The sequence below is a fragment of the Nicotiana sylvestris genome, chromosome 8, assembly GCF_000393655.2.
Source record: "Nicotiana sylvestris chromosome 8, ASM39365v2, whole genome shotgun sequence".
Lineage (NCBI taxonomy): Eukaryota > Viridiplantae > Streptophyta > Magnoliopsida > Solanales > Solanaceae > Nicotiana > Nicotiana sylvestris.
This window is the reverse complement of record NC_091064.1, coordinates 162689113-162711034: the sequence shown is the minus strand read 5'-3', so window position 1 is coordinate 162711034 and position 21922 is coordinate 162689113. Positions and strand designations below refer to the sequence as shown.

At 33.5% G+C, this 21922-nt stretch overlaps 2 protein-coding genes across 2 annotated transcripts; one reads left to right on the top strand and one right to left on the bottom strand.

Annotated features, from left to right (window-relative positions):
• The first annotated feature begins 1953 nt into the window (after positions 1–1953).
• Positions 1954–3943, top strand: LOC104226517 (GATA transcription factor 9). Its single transcript, XM_009778526.2, has 2 exons — positions 1954–2365; positions 2870–3943. The coding sequence occupies exons 1-2, from the start codon at positions 2051–2053 to the stop codon at positions 3656–3658; spliced, it is 1104 nt and encodes a 367-aa protein (XP_009776828.1). The 5' UTR covers positions 1954–2050; the 3' UTR covers positions 3659–3943.
• A 7162-nt stretch (positions 3944–11105) lies between these two features.
• LOC104226518 (protein NONRESPONDING TO OXYLIPINS 2, mitochondrial) lies at positions 11106–19713 on the bottom strand. The gene is made up of 3 exons (XM_009778528.2): positions 19392–19713; positions 19199–19317; positions 11106–11370 (listed from the first exon to the last, which is right to left on the bottom strand). Exons 1-3 carry the CDS (start codon positions 19520–19522, stop codon positions 11345–11347), a joined length of 276 nt encoding a protein of 91 aa, XP_009776830.1. The 5' UTR covers positions 19523–19713; the 3' UTR covers positions 11106–11344.
• Between the last annotated feature and the right edge of the window lie 2209 nt (positions 19714–21922).

The window sequence follows — 21922 nt, the reverse complement described above, 5'->3', positions numbered from 1 at the left end:
TTTAGAATAAACTGTTAAGAGAAGAAAACTAAATATTTTTACGCGAATCCCTATGACAAAAATTAAAAATTAAATGCGGAGGAATCGGGCTGTAAAAGTTGGACGATAGCGGCACGAGTCGCAGCGACAAACCTGCTAGATCGGTTCCTTCGGAGTTGAATTTAACACTCATTTGTCTCTTTAATTAATTTACTAATTACCTTTTCTCTCAGTTTTTACAACTATTTTGACAAGTTTTCATTAGTTATTTCCTAAAATACCCTGTCGTAATTGTATTTGACTTTCTTTCTTTTTTTCCTCAAAGTTGTTATTGACATTGCTTTAGAAGAAAACTGTACTTGATTTTGCAGGTGTTGGTACGTGCAGTTATTATTGTTGTACAAATTGCGCAAATAATTGCCCTCATGATCAGCTTTAGACGTGGTATATGTGGGCTCATGGTGTTTTTTCTCTTCCACTTTACATTTTTAATAGGGAAATAGATTCAAATTTAGTAGTAGTGATCAAGAAGGTTAGTAGGATTTAAATACAAGTTATTATAATTCGAATTGTAATATTTTGACCATTGAGATACTCTAAAAAACACGTCATGGTTATCGAGTAAACCTCGGAGAAACTCTCCATTAATATTAACAGTAATGCAATATTACTCATTAATTTGAACATTTCAGGTGATGATTTTAGTAGAGACATCAGACATGTATTGTCAATGCTTTCTTATTTTCCATTGTTTTTTACTATTTACTTATATCTATATGTTAACATTGTATTCCCCATTTTGCCCTCAATTTTAATATATAATTTTGTCTTTATTCATATAAAATACACAATATCAATCGTTTTTTCTTCAAATCTCTACCCAAAAAGGATGACACTAGGTAAATGACCTGAAACCGAGTAATTATGATAGATAAATTAACCTATATTATGCATGACGAGTACTACTTGGGAAAGCACAATGTACAACATATATGGTGTATAAAGTACACTAATCTATTCATGAGTACGTTCTTATTCGAAGTATCAGCTTTAACCAAATAACATCTTATATCAAAAACTATTTCATAAGAAATAAAGTATAATCTGTGAACGGGGACTTAGTTATAATAATAATCCTTCGTACAACATTCATATTACGTTCTGTTTATAACATAATCAAAACCTATTTTGATGCCATTCAACCAAGCACAGCTCGATCATATTAGAACTAATTTTTATGTTGGTGATCACACAAAATTGGCTCCACGTGACACTTTTCTTTTTATAACAGTGATGTTCGAATCAACTTACGTACATCAACTATCATATGCAACACTTCTAATCGAATTGATAAATATTTATCCGCAGCATATATTTAACAAAATCAATTAGCCTAAAGAATTAACAATTCAAAATGAAAGTACATATCACTTAAATGTGATTAAATGCCATAAAGTGTAAATGAAAGATATATATCTCACATTCAATATTGGCTTTCTTACACGAGAAAGGGTTGGTAGTGAAGGTGGGAAAGAGCTGATGACCTAGTTATTAAGTAAAGACCATTACCCTAGTCCCATATTCAATATTCATATTCACCTTACACCCCACGTGTGGTCCACCGTTGGAAAAATCGTGATCATAACACTCCATGTCCTAAAAAAATACTTTTTTTTTTCTTCTGTAGCCTCAATTACTTGGTAAATCACAAAAATTAATATCACTAAAGGACAATCAAGTAAATTTACTACCAAAATTTACCTCTTTTTTCCAATTTAGTGTAAAGACACTTTAATAATTGTTATTTTATTTTAAAGAAATAACTCAATATCTAGCTTTTTTTAAAGCCATAATTTTTCCTGATCAACATCCAAATTTTCAGCCGTTTGCTTGTCCCCTTCAAACGCAAATAAACCCCCTCTCCTTTCTCTTCTACTTCCACCTCTCTCTCTCCTCCAACACTTCACTCCTCACAACTCTCTCTTTTTCTCTATTTTTCCCTCACACCAAAAAAAACACACTCTTTTCACACATTCTTCTTTAAGCTCCAAATTTGCATAATTTCTAGCCAATGGAAACACCTGAATTCTTCCAGGCAAGTTACTACAAGTCCCAATTCACACCTGAAAAGCGCCTTTCCGACGCCAAAAATGGTGACCATTTCGTCGTTGAAGACCTCTTGGACTTGCCTAACGACGACGGAATGGTCACTGATGGCACGTTGGACGCTACAGTCACCGGAAATTCCGCTGATTCTTCTGTTGTCGATAATTCATGCAATTCTTCATTGTCCGGAAGCAATCACGACCCACAATTACCTGTTGATAATATTATTGGCTGCCGGAATTTCCCCGACGGACAGTTCTCCAGTGAATTCTCTGTCCCGGTAATCATAATTTTCATGCACGCACATAAAATAAATATTTTGTTACAAGCTTTTGTTTTTAGTTTTAATTTCTTTTTTCCATGTAAATAAAAGCTGGGAGAAAAAGCAGTCACTGAATATGTAACTTTAACGCTTGTGTGAGGAATTTTATTTAATGGCTTTTGTTTTCTTCTAGAAAAGAGCAACATTTACTTTTCCTGTGTGGTTGCTGTGAAAATAAGAAAAGGGAAACAATACCGTGAATACAAAGATAATGAAAATTCAGGTTTTCTAACTTGTCGGGATGACCATGCTGCATTTTTTATTTATTTCTTTCAAAATTAATTCACGTCAGCAATTAATTTTAACGTGAACAATAACTATTGAAAGATTTCTATTATTTTCAATTCATTTTTACTGATTGTACCCTAAACCAGACCGCTAGTGTCAAAAAGACCATAATTCGAACCATAATGTCACATATTTGTTACTGATTAAGTTGTTGTTGTCGTATTGTTTTTACAGTATGACGATTTGGCTGAGTTGGAATGGCTTTCGAATTTTGTGGAAGAATCATTTTCAAGTAACGAGATGCAGAAAATACAGTTCATTCAAGGAATGAAATGCCGAAATGATAACGAGACTCACCAATTCATTCCTGATCCTAATAATAACCGAGCATCAGCAGCAACTAACCCAATTTTCAATCCCGACATGTCTGTCCCAGCCAAAGCACGTAGCAAACGCTCGCGCATGGCTCCAGGCAACTGGGCGTCTCGCTTGCTAGTCGTGTCACCTAATTCTCCCAACAATACGCCAAACTCACCAATGAACACAACATCAATGCAAGACATGTCATCTTCATCAGAGTCAGGGATCATATCGAGCTCCGGAAAGAAGACAGTGAAGTCGTCTACTCCGAAAATTAAGAAAGAGAATACTCAACATGTTCCAAATAACAATATGGCTAGCAATAGTGAAGGAAGGAAGTGTCTTCATTGTGCTACTGATAAGACACCACAATGGAGAACTGGACCAATGGGTCCAAAAACACTTTGCAATGCGTGTGGTGTAAGGTACAAGTCTGGACGTCTTGTCCCTGAATATCGACCTGCTGCTAGTCCAACTTTTGTGCTTACTAAGCACTCGAATTCTCATCGAAAAGTTCTCGAGATTCGGAGGCAAAAGGAAATTGTTCGGACTCACCAACAACAACAACAATTCCTTCCTCAGAACATGATGTTTGATGTATCCAGTGCTGATGATTACTTGATTCATCAACATATTGGGCCAGATTTTAGGCATCTAATTTAGTGATTAATGGCGGTTTAGGAGTTTGCTTTCGGATATTGAGTTTTTCTGTTCTTGGATAATTTCCTTATATTTTTGCTAGATTAATTTACTAGGACTAGATTCCTAACTTATCGAATTTTGTAGCTTTGTCATAGAAATGAAAAAAAGTTAAAAGTGATAGATAAGAGACTAAAAGAGAAAAGAATGGGCATGCAGTACAAGTAGAAGAGGTAGGGTCTAATGTCCTAAGTTTATGTTCCTTTTGCCAAGAATTTGGCAATTTTTCGAACCAATTTTTCTTTGTAATTCAAAGTGTTAATTTATCTCTTCTTTCTTTTTTCTTTTTTTGGCTTTGATTTCCTTTAATAATATCCCGAATAAATTTTCCGTGGCTTTGTTTTCTTTTAGTCAAGTAGGAAAATGAAGGGGAAAAATAAAAAAAAGAAGCATGGGAGTAATCTTTGACTTGCATGGGAATCACTTCTAAAGTAATGCATGGTTTGTTAAGTGCAAGAAAACTTCAAATTGTAGTTTGCATGATTTACAGATTGGTAATGTAATGGATAGGTTTTAATTTTTTCTATTTTCCTTCTCTATTTAACTCAAATAGAAATCTGGTTTCTCACTATAATGTTGTTGTATATGAAAATTTCCTTTGTCGCTAACCCTTTGGGAAGTTCAGGCAGCATGGGTGGCTCTAGGGTAAAGTCACTAAAGCTTTTGCTTTAGGCCCATAAGAGTCAAAAAACCCTAAATTTTTTCCATTAGTTTAATTATTTATATTAGTAAGATTTTTTTAAATTAACAAAATATTAACATTTTGTTTCAATACACTACATTGGTTCTAGTTATCAAATATTTTATTACTTGATGTGAATATTTGAATAATTAACTTAAATTTTAAAATATTAGACAATGTTGTATTGTGGAATACTCAAAAGAAAACTTAAAACCTTAAAAGAAAAATTATTAAGACCGTACAATATTTTCTTGGTTATCTAAATTAATCATGTTTATTTGTCCAATCGTTGTCATATTACTAATGTTATTTCCTCACATCTTCCTAAGTTTTGGCTTTAGGCCTCCGATTTCATTGAGCCGCCCCTGAGCAGTTATTACCTCATCTCTTTTGACAACTCTGAAGAGGTTACAAATAATAATTGATTTAGTAACGAATTGCATTTTGTCCAAGGGCGGCCCTTCCATAAAGCAAGTAAAGCAACCGCTTTAGGCCCCATATTTATGGGGGTCCTATTTTCGGTTACACCTAATAAATTATATATAGGTTTAAAAAAGAGTTCTGTAAAGTAAAAAAAATTGATTTCTTTCTTTAACAAACATAGAGGAGAAGGATTTGCAACTGTTATGATTATACCAAGGAAATTGCACTTGAAATAAATATCGAACTCAAATTTCGTAAGAAACATGTGTATATAGGAAGTAACAATTTGATGTGAATGTTGATAATGAAATCTCAAAATCTTTCGAAGAGTCTTTTAGAGTTGATTACTTTTATACATAATAGACAAGACTATTTTTTCACTTCAAAATAAATTTGAACAATTCGAAGCATATGAAAATATTTTTAGTTTTTTATTTGGCAGTAAAAACTAAGATCACTAGATGTTGAAAATTTGAAAAATATTATCTTAATCTTGAATGTTCCTTAAAGCATAATAATCAATTCAATATTGATGGTTCAAATTTATTTTCCGAATTAAAAGTATTAAGAAAAATAATACAATTAGAATATAACAGTTTAATTGATACACCTAATCAAATAAAAAGATATAATTCTTTTCCAAATGCCTAAATTGCTTATGGAATAATATTCATAACTCATGTTATCGTTGCTTCAGCAGAAAAAAGTTTTCAAAATTAAAAATGATAAAATCTTACCTAAGAACAACAATGTCACAAGAAAGGTTAAATGGATTAGCTATATTGTCAATTGAAAAATACTTATTAGGAGTTATTGATTACAAGAAAATTATTAATAACGTTGTATCTAAGAAAAACTAAAAAAATAGACTTCAAATAAATAACTAAAAAAATTTAAAAGTTAAGGCCCCTCATAAAGTTTGGTTTTAGGCCACAAAATTCGTCGGACCACCTCTGATTTTGTCCTAATTTAAATGCAATACGATAGAAGAGTTTGGTTCATCGCATAAAGTTCTCTACCATTTTTGTTCTCTTCAATTTATAGGTACGATTTTTACTTATTTCTTTAACACGCCGCCTCACGTGTGGGCTTGATTTTTTTTGATGGGTGCCATGAAAGTTGTAAACTTCACTACTTTAACAAGAAACCTTTTTCTTTTTATTGGGATGGTGATAACATGAATTTCAGCAAAGAAGATGGTACTATAGTATATACTGGTATTAGAAAACCAAGGTGTGATGAATAAATAAGCAGCAGTTTATTACAGAGAATGTTAGAGAAAAAGCACATTAACCAACAACATGAAACGGAAGTTCATGATTTGTTATTTTTAAGTTTTAACCCATACAGGAGTATAAATTGGAGGTTCGTCTTTCTTTTTGACATCGTTATCTGCTTCATTGCTTTATTCACTGAAAATCCGTTTAACATATCTTTCCTGCACAGAATTCAATCTACTCAACCATCCCCTAGTTCAACCCAAGAGACAGGAGATCAAGTAAAATAAGTAGAAAAAGAACAATCCAAAATTTAGACGGACGTGCCTACTTTCATGCACACCCATGTGAGATTCTTTAATTTACACTGCTTTTTAACAAGTTATCCCTCCAATCTAATTTAATTGATTTTTTGGCGTTTTTTCGTGATCCGCAATATTTGTTATTTTTCATATATTAAGAAAGAATTAACTTTTTTTTTTAAAGTTATCCTTAGGGTAAAAACCTAAGAGTATTTATTGTATTTCTAATGAGCAAATTAAGGTTAATATTATCAATTTTATTATTAATTAATGCTAAAAGGTGAATTCCTTAATATGTGTCAAAAACAACCAAAAAATCAATAAAAGTTAACCGGAAGGAGTAACTAGGAAAAATGGAATACCTGTAACGTCATTGATTTTGAACTCTAACATTGCAATTCGGTTGTTAAAATTGAAATATGAATTGTTACTCTTTGTTTTCCAATAATTAGTCATTAATTAAAAAAAAATTAATACTTCAAGGAATATGAAGATTGGCTTTATGGTATCTTCACTTATATTCCTTCAAAGATAAGTTACTACAATCTAATTTTGATAGAATTGGAGGTAACTTTTCGATACTTGTAGCCTAGCTAGGTACCAAGTTTCGAATTTCTCAACTCCCACAAAAATTTAAATTAAAAAAAAAAGAAGGTAAAAATCAAACATTGAAAAATTAAAGTGATCTTAGTACTTCGAATAAATGAAATTAGGGGATTAATTATTTAATTAAGTATTTTCTCTTGGGGAGAGAGAAAGAGAGGAATCATTGTATATATCTTAAGATGCTGTTAATATTGTATGTACGATCCTAGGCATCGCTGATCCATAGGAATCTCATCTTATATTCGTAACTAAGTACTATTACCAAGTTTTATAATTTCCTTGTGGTTACATATATAATAATTTTAAGTGTAATTACTTGAAATAAATTGCCTGCCACACCTCAGTAATCCACATGGTGCTAGGTGGTGCTTTCCTACCCTGTTTCTCATTATGGTGTCAAAATTTTAATTAGATTATGTCAAATTAAAAACAATAAAAATAAAAGTTGCTGCAGGAGTTGTTGCGGAAGCAGTGGTATAGCAATTGATTTTCATTGTTTAAGATTATTTGCAGCTGGGAATCAACTAATCAAATTAAACAACTGTTTTCCCTTTTTATCTTCTAATGTAATTTTAATCAGTAATCACATGCCTCTCTTGTGCCTCATCCTGCACTTTTGTTTTTTTATTTTATTTTATCCAATTAAGTTCCCTTTCTATATTGTTAGTACAGAATTTGCTACCAGAGACTAGCTAAGGCTATACCACAGCCAGTTTGTTCGTACTTCGACTAATTTTACTGGGTACCTACTATAGTAATTCTATCTACCAAGACTTGAACAGGCAAAAAGAAAAATTATATATTTTTGCCTCCACTAAAATTTGAATCTGAGACCTAGTTTTATGCTTATTGATAGGCGTAATTAGGAGTGGCAAACGGGCGAGTCGGGTCGGATATGGTTCGGGTCGAAAACGGGTAATGAAAAAACGGATCAATTATCCGACCCGACTCATATTTAATACGGATAAAAAGTGGGTTAACCGGGCGATAATATGGGTTACCCATATTATCCATGACTTCTTGTATATGATCACTTTTAGAAGAATTCTTAGTCTTCCTAACTTGAGGAACCCCCAATTTGAGGCTTTACAAATGTAAACGTTAGACCAATTGGTTACACATGGGTTATCCATTTTCTAAATGGATAATATGGTTCTTATCCATATTTGACCCGTTTTTAAAAAGTTCATTATCCAACCTATTTTTTAGTGGATAATATGGGTGATTAACTGTTTTCTTTTAACCATTTTGTCACCCCCTAGGCGTAATCTATAAGTGGCTAGGACATGCATGAACCTAGGGTTTTCGTTGTGTCATATCTTGGTCAACTAGCTATGCTAGAATGATGGTTATTGTATTTTCCTAACCAGTTCTAGTACATTTCAGCTCCTCCAAAACAATTTTCTATCAAACTAATGGTACGCCACATAAATTATAATACTTATATAACTTCATTTTCAAGCTCTATTTTCACTCCCTCTTTCTCCTACCTAGGTCGTCCTTTCACTTATGACTAAGATATATATTGTAATCTAAATTCGGATCCTACATATAATTTGCTTTGATAAACTGAATTTGTAAAATATTTGGCTTTTTAAAAAAAACAAGAAGTCATTTACTAGTCTCTTTTTTCAAATTGTTATACTATTGCTGCTCCAATTAGTGGAGTTAACTAAGTGAGTTGAAGAAAGAGATACAGAATAGTTTATACAAATACTCTAAAATTACTAATGTAAAAAAAATCTTAAAATCGGATAATAGAAATATTTAAGCAAAGGTATTGTGACCTAATCAATGTAGTGTCTAGAAATCCCCTCATAATCCACCGTCCAAGAAAAGGATGATATGGTGAAGATCAATACTATTAAATGGAAAGGCACGTGTGTAGGGCAAAGTTTATCGACAATACCAGCAAAGAAGTTGAAAAATGGTTGGCATAGACTAAAGAGCAACAATAACGCAGTAACAGTATTAATATAGAGTTCTCCAAAGCATACAAAATCCACCATTATTTAGGTATATCTTCAACGTTACTCTTTAAGTAATCTAATTCAAAATTCCAAATTGCCCACTGACCCCCCCCCCTTTTTTGGGTGGGTGGGTGGGGGGCATATTGCAGGAAAAATGCCATTCTGCAAACTGTAAAACATATTACCATAAAGGGATTATTTAATATTAAGCTCAATTTGCTTGGTAGTAAATATATACTAGGTACCAGATACTGGGTGAAAAATCAAAAAATAAAATCGCATATACCATGAGTTGTTTCATTTATATAAATATTTCTAAGAGTATCTTCAAAGAATATCTTTATTTGCTTCTCTCCACCCTCATCATCCCCACCTCAATCAATGGGTGTATAAATATATATGGGATCCCATGCATGGGGAATATTTCAACGTTGAATGAAAGAGGATTTTGTCTTCATTTCAGTACAATCTCTGTGGACAATGACTTGGCTGCTGCTTTTTTGCATTCTGCTTTTCTTCTCAGCCTGCCCTAAGCATGTTAAGTAATTAGTGCTAAGCATATCTTTTACCACAAATTAACCAAGGCCATTTTCTTTGTCAGTTAAAAGGAATTAAAAAAAAATATTAGATGTTTGTTTTCACTTTGAGAAAAGTAGGTGACACGTGGTAATGTTACAAGGAATATCATAGGGTGTATAAACAGTGTTCCAGGATATTTTTTGCATATTAAATGTTTACCCCATTATCTAAATGTTAATTAAAACAAGTTATATGAAGTAAGAGTTTGAATATTGTAAATAAAAATAACTTCCGTTCATAAATAATAAAAGTCATTTTTTCCTTTTTTTCAGGAAAATATTTTCCAATTCAAGGTAAACAAATCAGAAACGATTTCTTCTATAAAAATAATTTCTAAGCATATCAATCTCTCTCTGTCTCTCAAGCTCACTTTTAGCTGAAAAGGATAAACAACTATTGAAGAGAAGAGGTAGGATTTAGGAGATTCAAAGTGCGAAGCTATGGAGACAGGTCATGGTCAAAAGTAGACTAAATATATAGCTTTGACCTTGATCCTTTGAAATTTAATAATCTTCTCAAGTATTTAGTTCAACAACTTTATGCAGATAGATATAGACCTATGGGTATAGGAATACTTCACCTCTCCATATACAAAGCTGAACAGTGAACTAGGCCTATGGGTATGGTTTTTGCAAATGACTCTAACCATTTGTACTTTGTTTAAATTACAGCCTATAGCCTTTCCAGAATTTTTGTTATCTAGACTTATCAGCATTTAGCATTATGTGATGGAAAAATACTGGGAAGAAACCATAAAATTTACTAGATATATTTTTATATAATTTGGAACTCTGCCAAAAGGGCAATACTCCAGTGTATAATGGAACCTCTACCATCTAAGAAAGCACCAAGAACCAATTCATTTCGCTTAGCTTCCTAGATAAGATGTGTATATATGATTTCACAACAATGCATTGTGGTACACCATAAAGAAGATATGAAATAAATAATGAGCTAAAGACAGTTTAAAAGGGGGCCCATTTTTTGCACTTTTCTTCCCCTATCTCTCCCCCCCACCCCACCCAAACCCCAATAACCACCAAAACAAACAACAAAATAGAGAAAGATGGCAGAAAGCTAAGGGGTGTGCGGGGGTTTTGTGTGTGTGTGGGGGGGGGGGGGTGAGAAGAAAACTCCAGGATGCAAGAGTGTATTGATAATCATGGAGACAAGATTGCAGTGGCCAAGGAACCTTTCAAAAGGATAGGAGACATGGAAACACAAATATCATCAACCATCCCACCCCCTCACATGCACTTCACATTTCCACAACTATTAAACAAATATGCACTCATTAGCAATTCAGCTTCTTCAAGAAAATGCATAAGACTTTCCATCTGGCAAAAAACTTTCACAGTTCATAATCTTTTCTTTGCATCAGGTGATGCGAGAACTAATCCCAAAACCAATTTGAGCTTCATATAGAGCCGTAAATGGTTTAGAATTCACGGTCAAAGAAATTAGCTGAAAAGTAGAGTGCTGTAGAGAATACCTGGTATCTCTCTCAGGGGTGAAACGAAAAGATAAAGACCCATACGATATGCCATCCCCCAATCCCATCGCAAACAAAGCAACAAAATGAAGAAGAAGAGTGTTAACCGCTCATGGTAAGGCTGCTATAATGATGACAGCTTCAGCAGAACATAAGTACAAACATTATTACTCAAAAATTGTTTCTAAACAAATCGAGGGAAAATATCTTACTAAATTGAACAAAAATTAGGGTAATTGCAGCAAAAAGTCAGAAGTTGCATCCTGTGTATATCATACATGATTAAGAACTGAGGTTGCATAAAATTATGGAAGGACAATAGCTGATAAGAAGTCATGATTGTAACTAAACAACCGTCTTCCTCCTTGAGCATAGTCTCTTATCGCGGCACTGAGAGTCCTAACTCTGGTAAAAGAGAAGATCCTGAGTCAGCAATATCGATAAACTTGGCGAGGTTAAAATTACATCAAATTAATCCTTTAACAACCCAATTAAGAAGACGCTTCTTAGGGACAACTCCTTGATATTTATTAGCCAACAAAGTAATCATTTCATGGGTTTTGTTGCTTTGCTTTTTATCCTCATTACAACTTATAGATTGACACGTATGAGAAATAAATAGCAACTACATGACTAAGTACCTACCCTGAATTAATTATAACACTTGAAAATCAAAAAATTTGAGCATACATCATCAACTTGAAAATCTGATTAGACACGTTTGGTAACTAAGTAAAGTAGAAGAAAAAGGATATTACTTCTGAAGCGTCGTGAGAATGAAAGGTGGAAGCAAGTGAGAAAATTTATCTCACCTTCCTAAAGTTGTAGGACATGGTTAACATAGTAATACTCATTGCCCATAACTATGTCATAAAGACTGATATGTGATTACAAGGAAATTTGATGCTAGCAAGCATCTAACTCGAGGCCGTAACCAAGCATGGCAATAAGGTTGTCATGCCATTCCATGAGACAATTTTTGGATTCTATTGTCAAAGATTACATGAAATGCCTCGTGGAACCACCCCCCCCCCCCAAAAAAAAAGGATACACGTAAATTCATAATGACATTTTCATGTTTACCCATGAATATATAGGATATGAAGTAGGCAAGAAACATTCAAAATAACACACTACACTATAGCAATATGATGAACCATGGTTGGAGATGTTTGGTTCATAGAATAAAGAAAAATAATCACAGGATAAAATGTGGGATTATTTAATCTCGTTGGTTGGACTTCTGTTTCTGGTATAAGCAATCCCGAAATTAGTTGTACCACAATTTTGATATTATTTTTATATCACGTTCAATGTGGGATAACAATCCCAGGATAGCTAATCCGGGATAAAACAATAAAATGACAAAAATGCCCTTCTCTAAAGAACTCACCCAAAGTTCTTTAAGAAAGCCAAGGTTAAAGTTTGAAATAAAAATTTATTCAAGTTTATCTATTGTAAAATCAGACACATGTTTTGTATTATTTCTTGTATATCCCATTTTTAATCCAACGAATCAAACATCGATCAAAGAAAAGTACACACTAAATAACCCGTTATTATTTAATCCCCACATTATAATCTCGGCATAACTTGTTAGCTTATTGGGATTAGGCTAAATTTGGGATTACATTTATCCCTTGTTTGATTATTGGCAATAGCTAAAACCTAAAAGATTTTATACTAAATTCTTGGTATTATCATCCCATGTAGGATTATAATCCTATGATATCTTTACTCCGAACCAAACGATCCCTTAGTGTTGTATCCCAATAAGCCACATGAAAGTTTTTTGAGTAGTTATAACGCAATGGCCATCCAAAGCAGAAACATTGAGGAATATAGGTGCTCAAAAGTCTTCAATCATAGCAAGATAGGTAGCCATTCTAGATCAACTAAGACTCGAGACAAGAAATGCTTGGGCTAGTAGGTTAACTAAAAATGTATCCAACTGATATGATTTAAATAAGTTAAAATTAGCTGAGAACAAAACTGAAAAGCAAAGAGAACACTTAAGGTAGCAGCAGCCTATAATTACAAAGTAGAAGAAAACAACAACTAAACCAGAAGGCTTTTTGTGAGGTGAACTCTAACGTGTGTGTTTAACAATCGAATATTGCACTTTATATGGAGATCTCTAGTGCCAGTTATTGTCACTTATATCAATAACTCTTGATTAATATACTACAAGAAATGGATTTTGGTGAGAAATAGATCAAATGGACCATTTCTGCATCTCTATGGTCAGAATCTCAAGTATTATCCATGGCTCCCTAGAAGGATCCAACACATAGCGGTCAGTGGCACGTACACCCAATATCACCTTTTCTATTCATACTGGTCATGAAGGACCTGAACAAAATGTAATTCAAATGGAATGGGTAAAAGGATTTAGGCCAAGCAAGGGAGAGTGGCCTCTGGGCAGTTGAACTCATCAAGTATGTAGATGACCTAGAAATCCTTTATGATGCTGAGACATAGAGATATTACATGATGCTGATGGACAGTAGTTAATGTATTTAAAGACGATCTTACTAGCATTTGATGCCATATCTAATCACATCAACTTAACTAAGAGCCAAATATTCCTTGTTAATGCGGTTACAGGTACTGAATTACCTACCTGAGACTCTAGGCTGCTATGTTGGATGCCCTAAAATACTTACTTAGGGCTTCCCCCAGGAGAAAAGTTCAAGGCAACAGAGATCTGGCAAGGGATACTGGAACTATGAGAAAATATGTTTTCTAATTAGAAGATAGAGTAGTTCTCTCTGGGAAACCGCATACTCTTTTTCCTTTCTGCTTTTTTAACAAGTCTCCGTGGCCTGATAGTTTTAATCAATAGAGTCCCAAATGCTTTTCCTACATAACTATGTCTTCGTTTCCAATCCCTGCTAAAGTGGAGAGAGACTGGTTAAATAAGATAGGACTTCCTATACAGAGAAAACTGGAGAAGGCAGTCTTCCATCTGGTTAACTAGATATAAAGGAGAGGAATCCTGTTTTTTAGTCTTCTTTCACTCTTATTCAACCAATTATTTCGACATGGCAGAGAAAGATAATAAGAGAAGATGTCCTCGAACTTCTTAGAGATTGAAGGTGAGCTCTTGACTCGAGGGTGAGAATTTCGTAGTCGTTCTGGTAAAGTTTCAGTGGATGTACAAATTGATGCTTTTCAAAAATTAGGCTAGACCCATAATGGATAAAGCGAAAACAATATATTTCATTCTTTCAATACCAAGTTTCTAATTTCTATTTTTGTACCCAGGGACAGAATCTATCTACGATCCATCCGAGTTTGAATTGAAAAAATGAAGAATCCAAGCAAGGATCTTGGTGAGGTATTGGATCTTGAATGCATAGAGAAGGCCCTCGCTCGAGTTACATCGACCTTGGAGGACGAATGCGGGATTAGAGCGAATAGAACTAGTGTTCCTTTGTCACCCTCTGGTGTTCCAGCATTGGAAGACAAGAACCTCCGGATGCATAATAAAACCTTTTCTCCAAATAGCTCCGGAGATATAATCAAGGAGAGAGGGGCTCGTAGCACAAGGTGATCAAGAAGAAATATCAGAAAGACCATTCAAAAAGTAATTGTTCAGACTCCTCTACTCATGGAACCTGTGTAAGGAAATACACTAAGTGTAAACCTCCTTAACTGATGGTAGGCTTTTGTTGGGTTGTTACATATGAACCTGTGCTGACTCAAAGTATAAGAAGAAAGATGCCTCTGTGTAACCTATGCCAAAGGGAGGCTGAAAAGCTCAACCACTGGTTTTTGCACTGCCAGTGATCTATCATCTGTGGCATGTATTATTCACTATGCTAACTTTTTAGCAAACTGATAACTTTTGAGGAAACTAGCATAATTATCTCAATTCAAATTTAATTCAATTACTCTAGCTATATAATGTTACATCCTCCAGCAGCTCCCTGTTGCAGCTTTAAATCCCCGACAGGTGTTGATATAACCATGAGATGTTGCCATTGGCCAAATTCCCTCACCCATGAGATCTATTTATCGTTTGATCGGTAAGATCTAAGTATATTTGTAGTCAAATGGTTCCAGATATTACCAGCGACCATTTCAGATCTATTGCCATTACTAATTGTCAACTGATCCTTGGCTATATTGTGAACTTGGACAAAGAAGATAACTTCAGCCGGAGGGAATGATATAGTCATGAACTTTTGTTAAATTATTCATCTACCATTCATATTTAAGCAGTTTCTGCTTTAAGCTTTTGTTAAATTATTAAGGGTCTTGCTAACCTACTACATTCTACCCACTTTTTAGCTCACTTAAATGTCTCTGCCGGCTCATCAAATATATGAGCTTTCTTGTCTTTTCCCTAATCCTCCATTCTTCCTTTTCTTTCACCTAGATTGCAGCTCGTTCATTCCCTTTTCAACAGTATTACCATTGCCCTAAACAATGCTGAATGGGGGAAGTGGAAACTACTTAAGAAAGTTTTTTCCTGTCAAACTGAAAACTCTGTTTAGGAAATCAAAAAAAGCAATGCTGAAGAGTAACCTCTGGTGTTTGTTGACTAGGCTGAAGGATCATTTATTCTTCTTCTGAAAGTTCAAGGTGCCTAATAATTGCTTTCCACTATAGAATCTGTACCAATGTCAATGTGTAACCACTTAAAAAATCAAACAACAACATACTCAGTGTAGTCCCACAAGTGGGGTCTGGGGAGGGTAGAGTGTACGTAGACCTTACCCCTGCCTTTAAAAGGCAAAGAGGTTGTTTCCAGAAAACCCTAGGCTCAGGTAACCACTTAAAAAATGTTGAAAAAAAGTTCTCTTTCTTCTCGGGTAAACCAAGATTTTCATCAAGTGAATTTCTTCTCTCCATAACTTCTTAAATCTTTTCATCTTCATTACTTTTGCACTACTCAATGTTGGAAGAAGGGAAAAGCTACAAAAGAAAAAGAAAAAAGAACTTGGAAAATCCTCATGGTTGTTTAGGTCTTGTTTGCCGACAGAAATTGTCGAGAGAGATAAAGTTTGGTTGATGCAAAGGAGAGGGGAAAAATTTGGGGAAATATGGGTAAAAGACAAGAAAGCCCATATATTTAATGTGCTGGCAAAGATATTTAAGTGAACTAAAAAGTGGGTTAGCAAGACCCAATTTTTAATTATTATGATAATTTAAAAAAAAATATTTATATCTATTAAAATAATGTTATTTACGATTTACAACTTAAAAATGAATTGAACATAAATTAATTTTGTATTTGAATCAATTCAGAATTAATAATATTGCGTAGTAAGCTCATATTATTGTTAACAGCAATCAGGATATTTTAGTCATTTTAACATGAAAATGATGCTCTTACCAAACACATCAATTGCTTATTTTCAGTTTTAGCGTTTTTATCCAAACACGTAACTGCTTACATAAATTCAACTCCAGCACTTTAAAAGTGCTTTTCAGCACTTGGTGCTTAAGAGCTACTTAAATTCAGTTTAGCCAAACAGACTCTTAGACTTTTGAAGCAGTACTCCTGTAATTACATCAAAACAAAGCAATTTTATTAGATGAAAAAAGGAATTACTGTAGCTCACTTGAAATTTTCTTATACCACTTTGACCATTCTACCCTTATGCTTATGTCATGACCATGTCTTTTCTAAGACAAGTCATTTCACGTGGACCCACCTGTCCCATCAGCATATACTTCTTTGTATTGCTTAGCGTGTAAAAATGTCTTTGCGCGGCTTTTGCATACATCTCAGTGTTATCAAAGGCGCGCTTCCCTGAAGCGAGGCTCAAAATCAAAACATGTTGAGTGCTTCGCCGTACTTAGTGGGCGCTTCAGTGCTGTCATCAAGGGCATTTAGTGGGTGCTTCAGTGCTGTCATCAAGGCTCTAAGGCATATTTTCCCTTGCCAATGAGCATAATTCTGAAGAGGCGACATTAAACAATCGATATTTTACTTTATCGCAAGTTTTCTTCAATTTCTTTGTCCATATATTTGGTATTCATGCTTTTAGATATTAGTCTTGGACTATACATACATATTTGTAGTTTTTCTCTATGCCTTTCTCCGTTAAAGCCCACGCTTTATTTGCGCTTTGCGCTTACAACCCAACAGACCTTAGAGCTTTTTTGCGCTTAGCCTTTGATAACAATGATGCATCTATTAGCAGAATCAATGGTTATAATACAAAATCTAAGGAACCTAAAATCTATTTTTAGTAGCCAAATTTTTTCCACATTAAAATGCAAGGTAAGAGGAATAAATAATTCATGAGTGAGGAGGAAATTCGAATTGACTTAATTAAATACTCAAATAGGAACTTACAAATGACTATATTTCTAGGTTAAATATTAATATGTTAAATCTAAAATTGAGCTTGCGTATATAAAAATTGATAAGTTAAAGGATAAAATATCCTACTCTGAACACATTCTTTGTGCTTATGATTTAGCAAATGTATCAATATGACACTATCAAAATTTTCAATCTAAAATTCCTAAAACACTAATTGGTACATAATATTTGGTCTAGAGAGAATAGATCATATGAAGCTGGAGGTCCAAGGATAATTTAATTTCTAAGGATAATTTTAAAATGATGCTATCGCAAAGAGTAAAGTTATCCCGTATATTTTTTCAAAAAATAAGAGTATTTGATATTAAAAAAGAGCATAGTGCTTAGCACGACTTACTTTCACCAGTTAGTAATATATATAACATATTCTAGTTGTTAGTTTCAGTATTCCTGTAAATAATCGAAGGACAGTTAAGTACCTCAAAAATGATTGAAAGAATTCAGATCCTTCTTCCTACTCATTCTTCATATTTCTCTCTTCCGTTTCCTTTCAAAAGAAACTCAGTTGCTATTTTCCGGATTTCTTTTTCATGATGTCATATTCCACTATTCCTGCTGATCATGGATCCTTCATTGTACATCTAATTTTCATTTTATTATTTTATTTTTATAACTGAGAAATCCTTGGGCTAATGGGGCATGGTTTGAAACTCGATGGATAGTGCCTGATTTTTCATTCTTTTTATTATTCATTTAATCTCACCCTACTTTTTCCTTCTATATCAATCCTCATCCAATCTCATTTTTTTCTTTGTTATGCTGCCTTCTTTGCTTCCCTCCAGCTCCTAACTGTTTCTAGGTTTCTCTTCTGCTCTTCATACCATTTTGCAAAAAAGGAAAAAAAAATGGTTGAAGACTAAGTTTATTGGAGCAAAACTGAAAGTTCTTAGCTGATCATAGCAAACCAAAAAGAGCTCAGATCAATTTCTTAGTCTCCATAACCACAAAAATGTATGGCTTTATGTTTTCATTTTAATAAACTGGTTATAATTAAGTGAGCAAGCAAAACCAAACATCAGGAAGCACGTACTACAAGAAATTTGGCCTTGTATAGTCAAAAACAGATCACATGAAGAAAAAAATGATATTGATAGCTCACACTGCTCGATGCAACCCACCTAGCCCAGAATTTTACCTAGTCCTAATTTACTGGCAAAACAAAAAGAGACATGATCAAATTTCCAAAATTAGCACTTAAGAAGTATGACATGTTAAACAACACACTAAAAAGTGATAGATTAGCCTAAAAAAATGCACAATGAATTGCGTAATCTCAAATCATTCCACATATAGGCTTTTGGCATCAATGCACTCATGCTAATAAATGCATTTAACTTGAATGCACAGATACATTCTATACTTGACGACCATAAACACAAAGAAAAAGGAAGACAAGCTTCACAGCAAATGTCCATAGCATTTTTTTTCATCAAGTCACTAAAAGAAGAAACAATAAATTACCTAGGATAAACTTCCCTTGTAGCATAATTTACCAACACTAAACTATCAGTATATAACAACAGCTAGACCAGACAATCTAAAACACCTAATCACACTAGTGGCGAAGCTAGGAATTTCGCCAAGGGTGTTCAAATTTAATATATATGAGCAAAAAAGTAATGTTTGACCTATATATGCATATAATTTTCTATATACACAGTACAATACTCGACGAAGGGTATTCAACTGACCACCCTTCCGTCAATGTGGCTCCGTAACTGAACACCACCCACTATGAAAAGATTCAGCCATCAAAGGTAGACGATTGATACTATATAACAAGCAGTAAAAGCATAGGAATATATAAACGTGATTTAAAAAAAAGTGGTTTCTGCTTACAGATACAGATTTTAAAATATCAAACTCCTGGGTTGGCACTGCAGAGCATACCCTGAGACAACGATCTGGAGCCCTTGGAATCAATGCCAAGGCAAGATGTGAGTCGAGCTGAAGAGACTGCACTGTGGAGCGGCAGCAGAGATTGAAGACAGCCCATTTGAGGTAATGGCCTGAAACATCAAAATCAACTGTCAAAATTGAATCTTTATATTCAATAACTGAATTGGGGTTTTTTTAAACTTGCCTTGAGAGTGTTGGAAATGGGCGAGGGAGGTTAAAAGAGGAAGTGGGTATGCTACTGCTTGATTGCTTGTTCATTGTGGATTTGAAAAGGTTAATTGCTGGTCTTGAGAGTGTACGACAGCGAGACGCCATTGCAGATGAGAAGCACAATAGCTTTGCACTGATCTGATGTTAGGGTTCGCAAACAACAGGGTTTTACCGAGGTTTTCGAAAATGTTGTTTGTACCATATGCTGTAATATATTGTACTACTACTACTTTCAACAAATGCCAAATAAGAGAATTCTTTGCATTTTGCCCTTTCAATGTGCATTATTTTTTTTCAATTGTACATTTGTACAATATCCTTCTTTTATAATGTGTTGCTAAAATTTAGTAGTGTTTATGATTTCTCTCCTAATATCTATATTTTTAGAAAAAATTACGAGCTAGTACAACTAGCCCAATATTTAAACAAATTTGGACCCATATTTTTTAGGGTATGTTTTGGAAAGCCACTAGGTAATTAGAAGGAAAATTTTCATAAAGCACTATCTTTTAGTAATAATTAGTCATCTATAGATATCATTTGTTATATTACGGATTATAGATACCTTTTATGTGGTTATAAGATGTATTTGATGTATTTAAGCTATTGTATTCATGAATACAGTAGCAAAAATAGGCGTAAATCAGGGAAGTCCAACTAATCAGTTGTTGTATTCGAGTGTATTCGACTGTATTCATGGAGTGAAACATGGGATTACAGCTGGACAGATTATTGTATTCGACTGTATCCACGGCGTAAAATAGAGGATTACACTGTTGTTAAAACGGAAAGTGAATCAATTAACATAATAGACTCCTAATATAACTCAACAAACTCAATTATAACATACAAAATTTGTATTTTCAGTTATAAAAAATATTCTCAACTGAAAAATACCCCAAAAATATGGCAATCTTCAGAGAAATTATATAATACATCTGAATACATAAATTATATTAATTAAAAAAACTTATGAATACATTCATGGCATATAGCGAGACAGTAAATATAATGAAATACATAGAATACAGCGGGATACATTGAAATACAATGAGAAAAAAAAGATAGTGAATACAATGAAATACATGGAATACAACGAGACACATTGAATTACAATGAAAAAAAAAGACAATGAAATACATGAAAATACATTGAAATATATTAACAGAAAATCAAGTTGCTCAGCCCCAAACTCCTTCGTCTTTGTTCAAAAACAAACCAACCGAATTATATGTCGGCGGCTGCTGTTCAAGAATCAGTGCATCTATTATAATGGGATGGGGGCTTTGCACAAGAATCAGTTTAATGTCAAAACCCAAGCCCACTGCTACGTCGTCATCTCCCCACGCTCTTATCGCCAAATTCTCCCTCCTTCACTTGTAAGTTATAAATCGTTCTTCGTCTCTGTTTTAATCTTCAAATTCTTTTTGTATAAAAGGCGCATTGATTCGGCTTTGCACAAAAATCAGTTTAATGTCGGTTGTTGTTCAAGAATCAGTGCATCTATTATAATGGGATGAGGGCTTTGCACAAGAATCAGTTTAATGTCGGCGACTGCTCTGAAGTGGGCTTTGCACAAATCTGGTGGAAGGATGAGGAGATCGAAAATTTTAATGGGATGGGGGAAGAGAATGGGATGTATCAAAGTAGAGAGAGAAAGAAAATAGTGTAACTGATTAGCGTATTTAGTGGCTTAGGGCTAGGAGGTAACCAAAATTAAATATTTTGTTATAAACCTTAAAAGGTATCAATAGAATATAATTTTTTTAAATGGTATTTATTTAAAATAAATAAGGTGTTAACCTTTGCTATATGAGATAATTACACAGCTTAATAATTACACAATACTGTAATTACGATAACTTATTTGTTTGTCATAGTGTCATTACAGTGTAATTACAAGTTTATTGTTTGGTTGCACAAGTATAATTACACAGTTAGATTAAATTTTAAATGAAATAATTATCAAAACGTAAAAGTTAATATAATAAATATATGCCTATAAATGATTTTTTACAAGTATAAATGATATTAGATTTGGTATTTAAGATATACATTTTTTCGCGAATATACATTAATTAGCAATTATATATTTATAACTAATGTTGTGAAAATAATTTATATATACTTTCCAATTTAATAATATTTGGTTTAGTTACTTACAAAAGCTAAAATGTACGTTTTGTAAGAACATCATGGAATGTTTGATAAAATAAATTAATATTTATAAATATAATGTCATAACATTGTTCAAATATTTGACAAAATTAATGTTTAATTTTAACTAAAAAATGAACAACAAACAATGTGAGCCAATGCTACTAAAACAAATAAATTGGAACCAAGAATATAACACAATTTCAAAATCCCCCCCCCCCCCCAAAAAAAATAGCTTAACATATGTCAAATTCCAACATAACTTAACATTAGGAAACATAATAAATTATAACCATATTTAGCAATAAAATTCTACTTTAAGTGCATCACGCATTATATGCCAAGTTT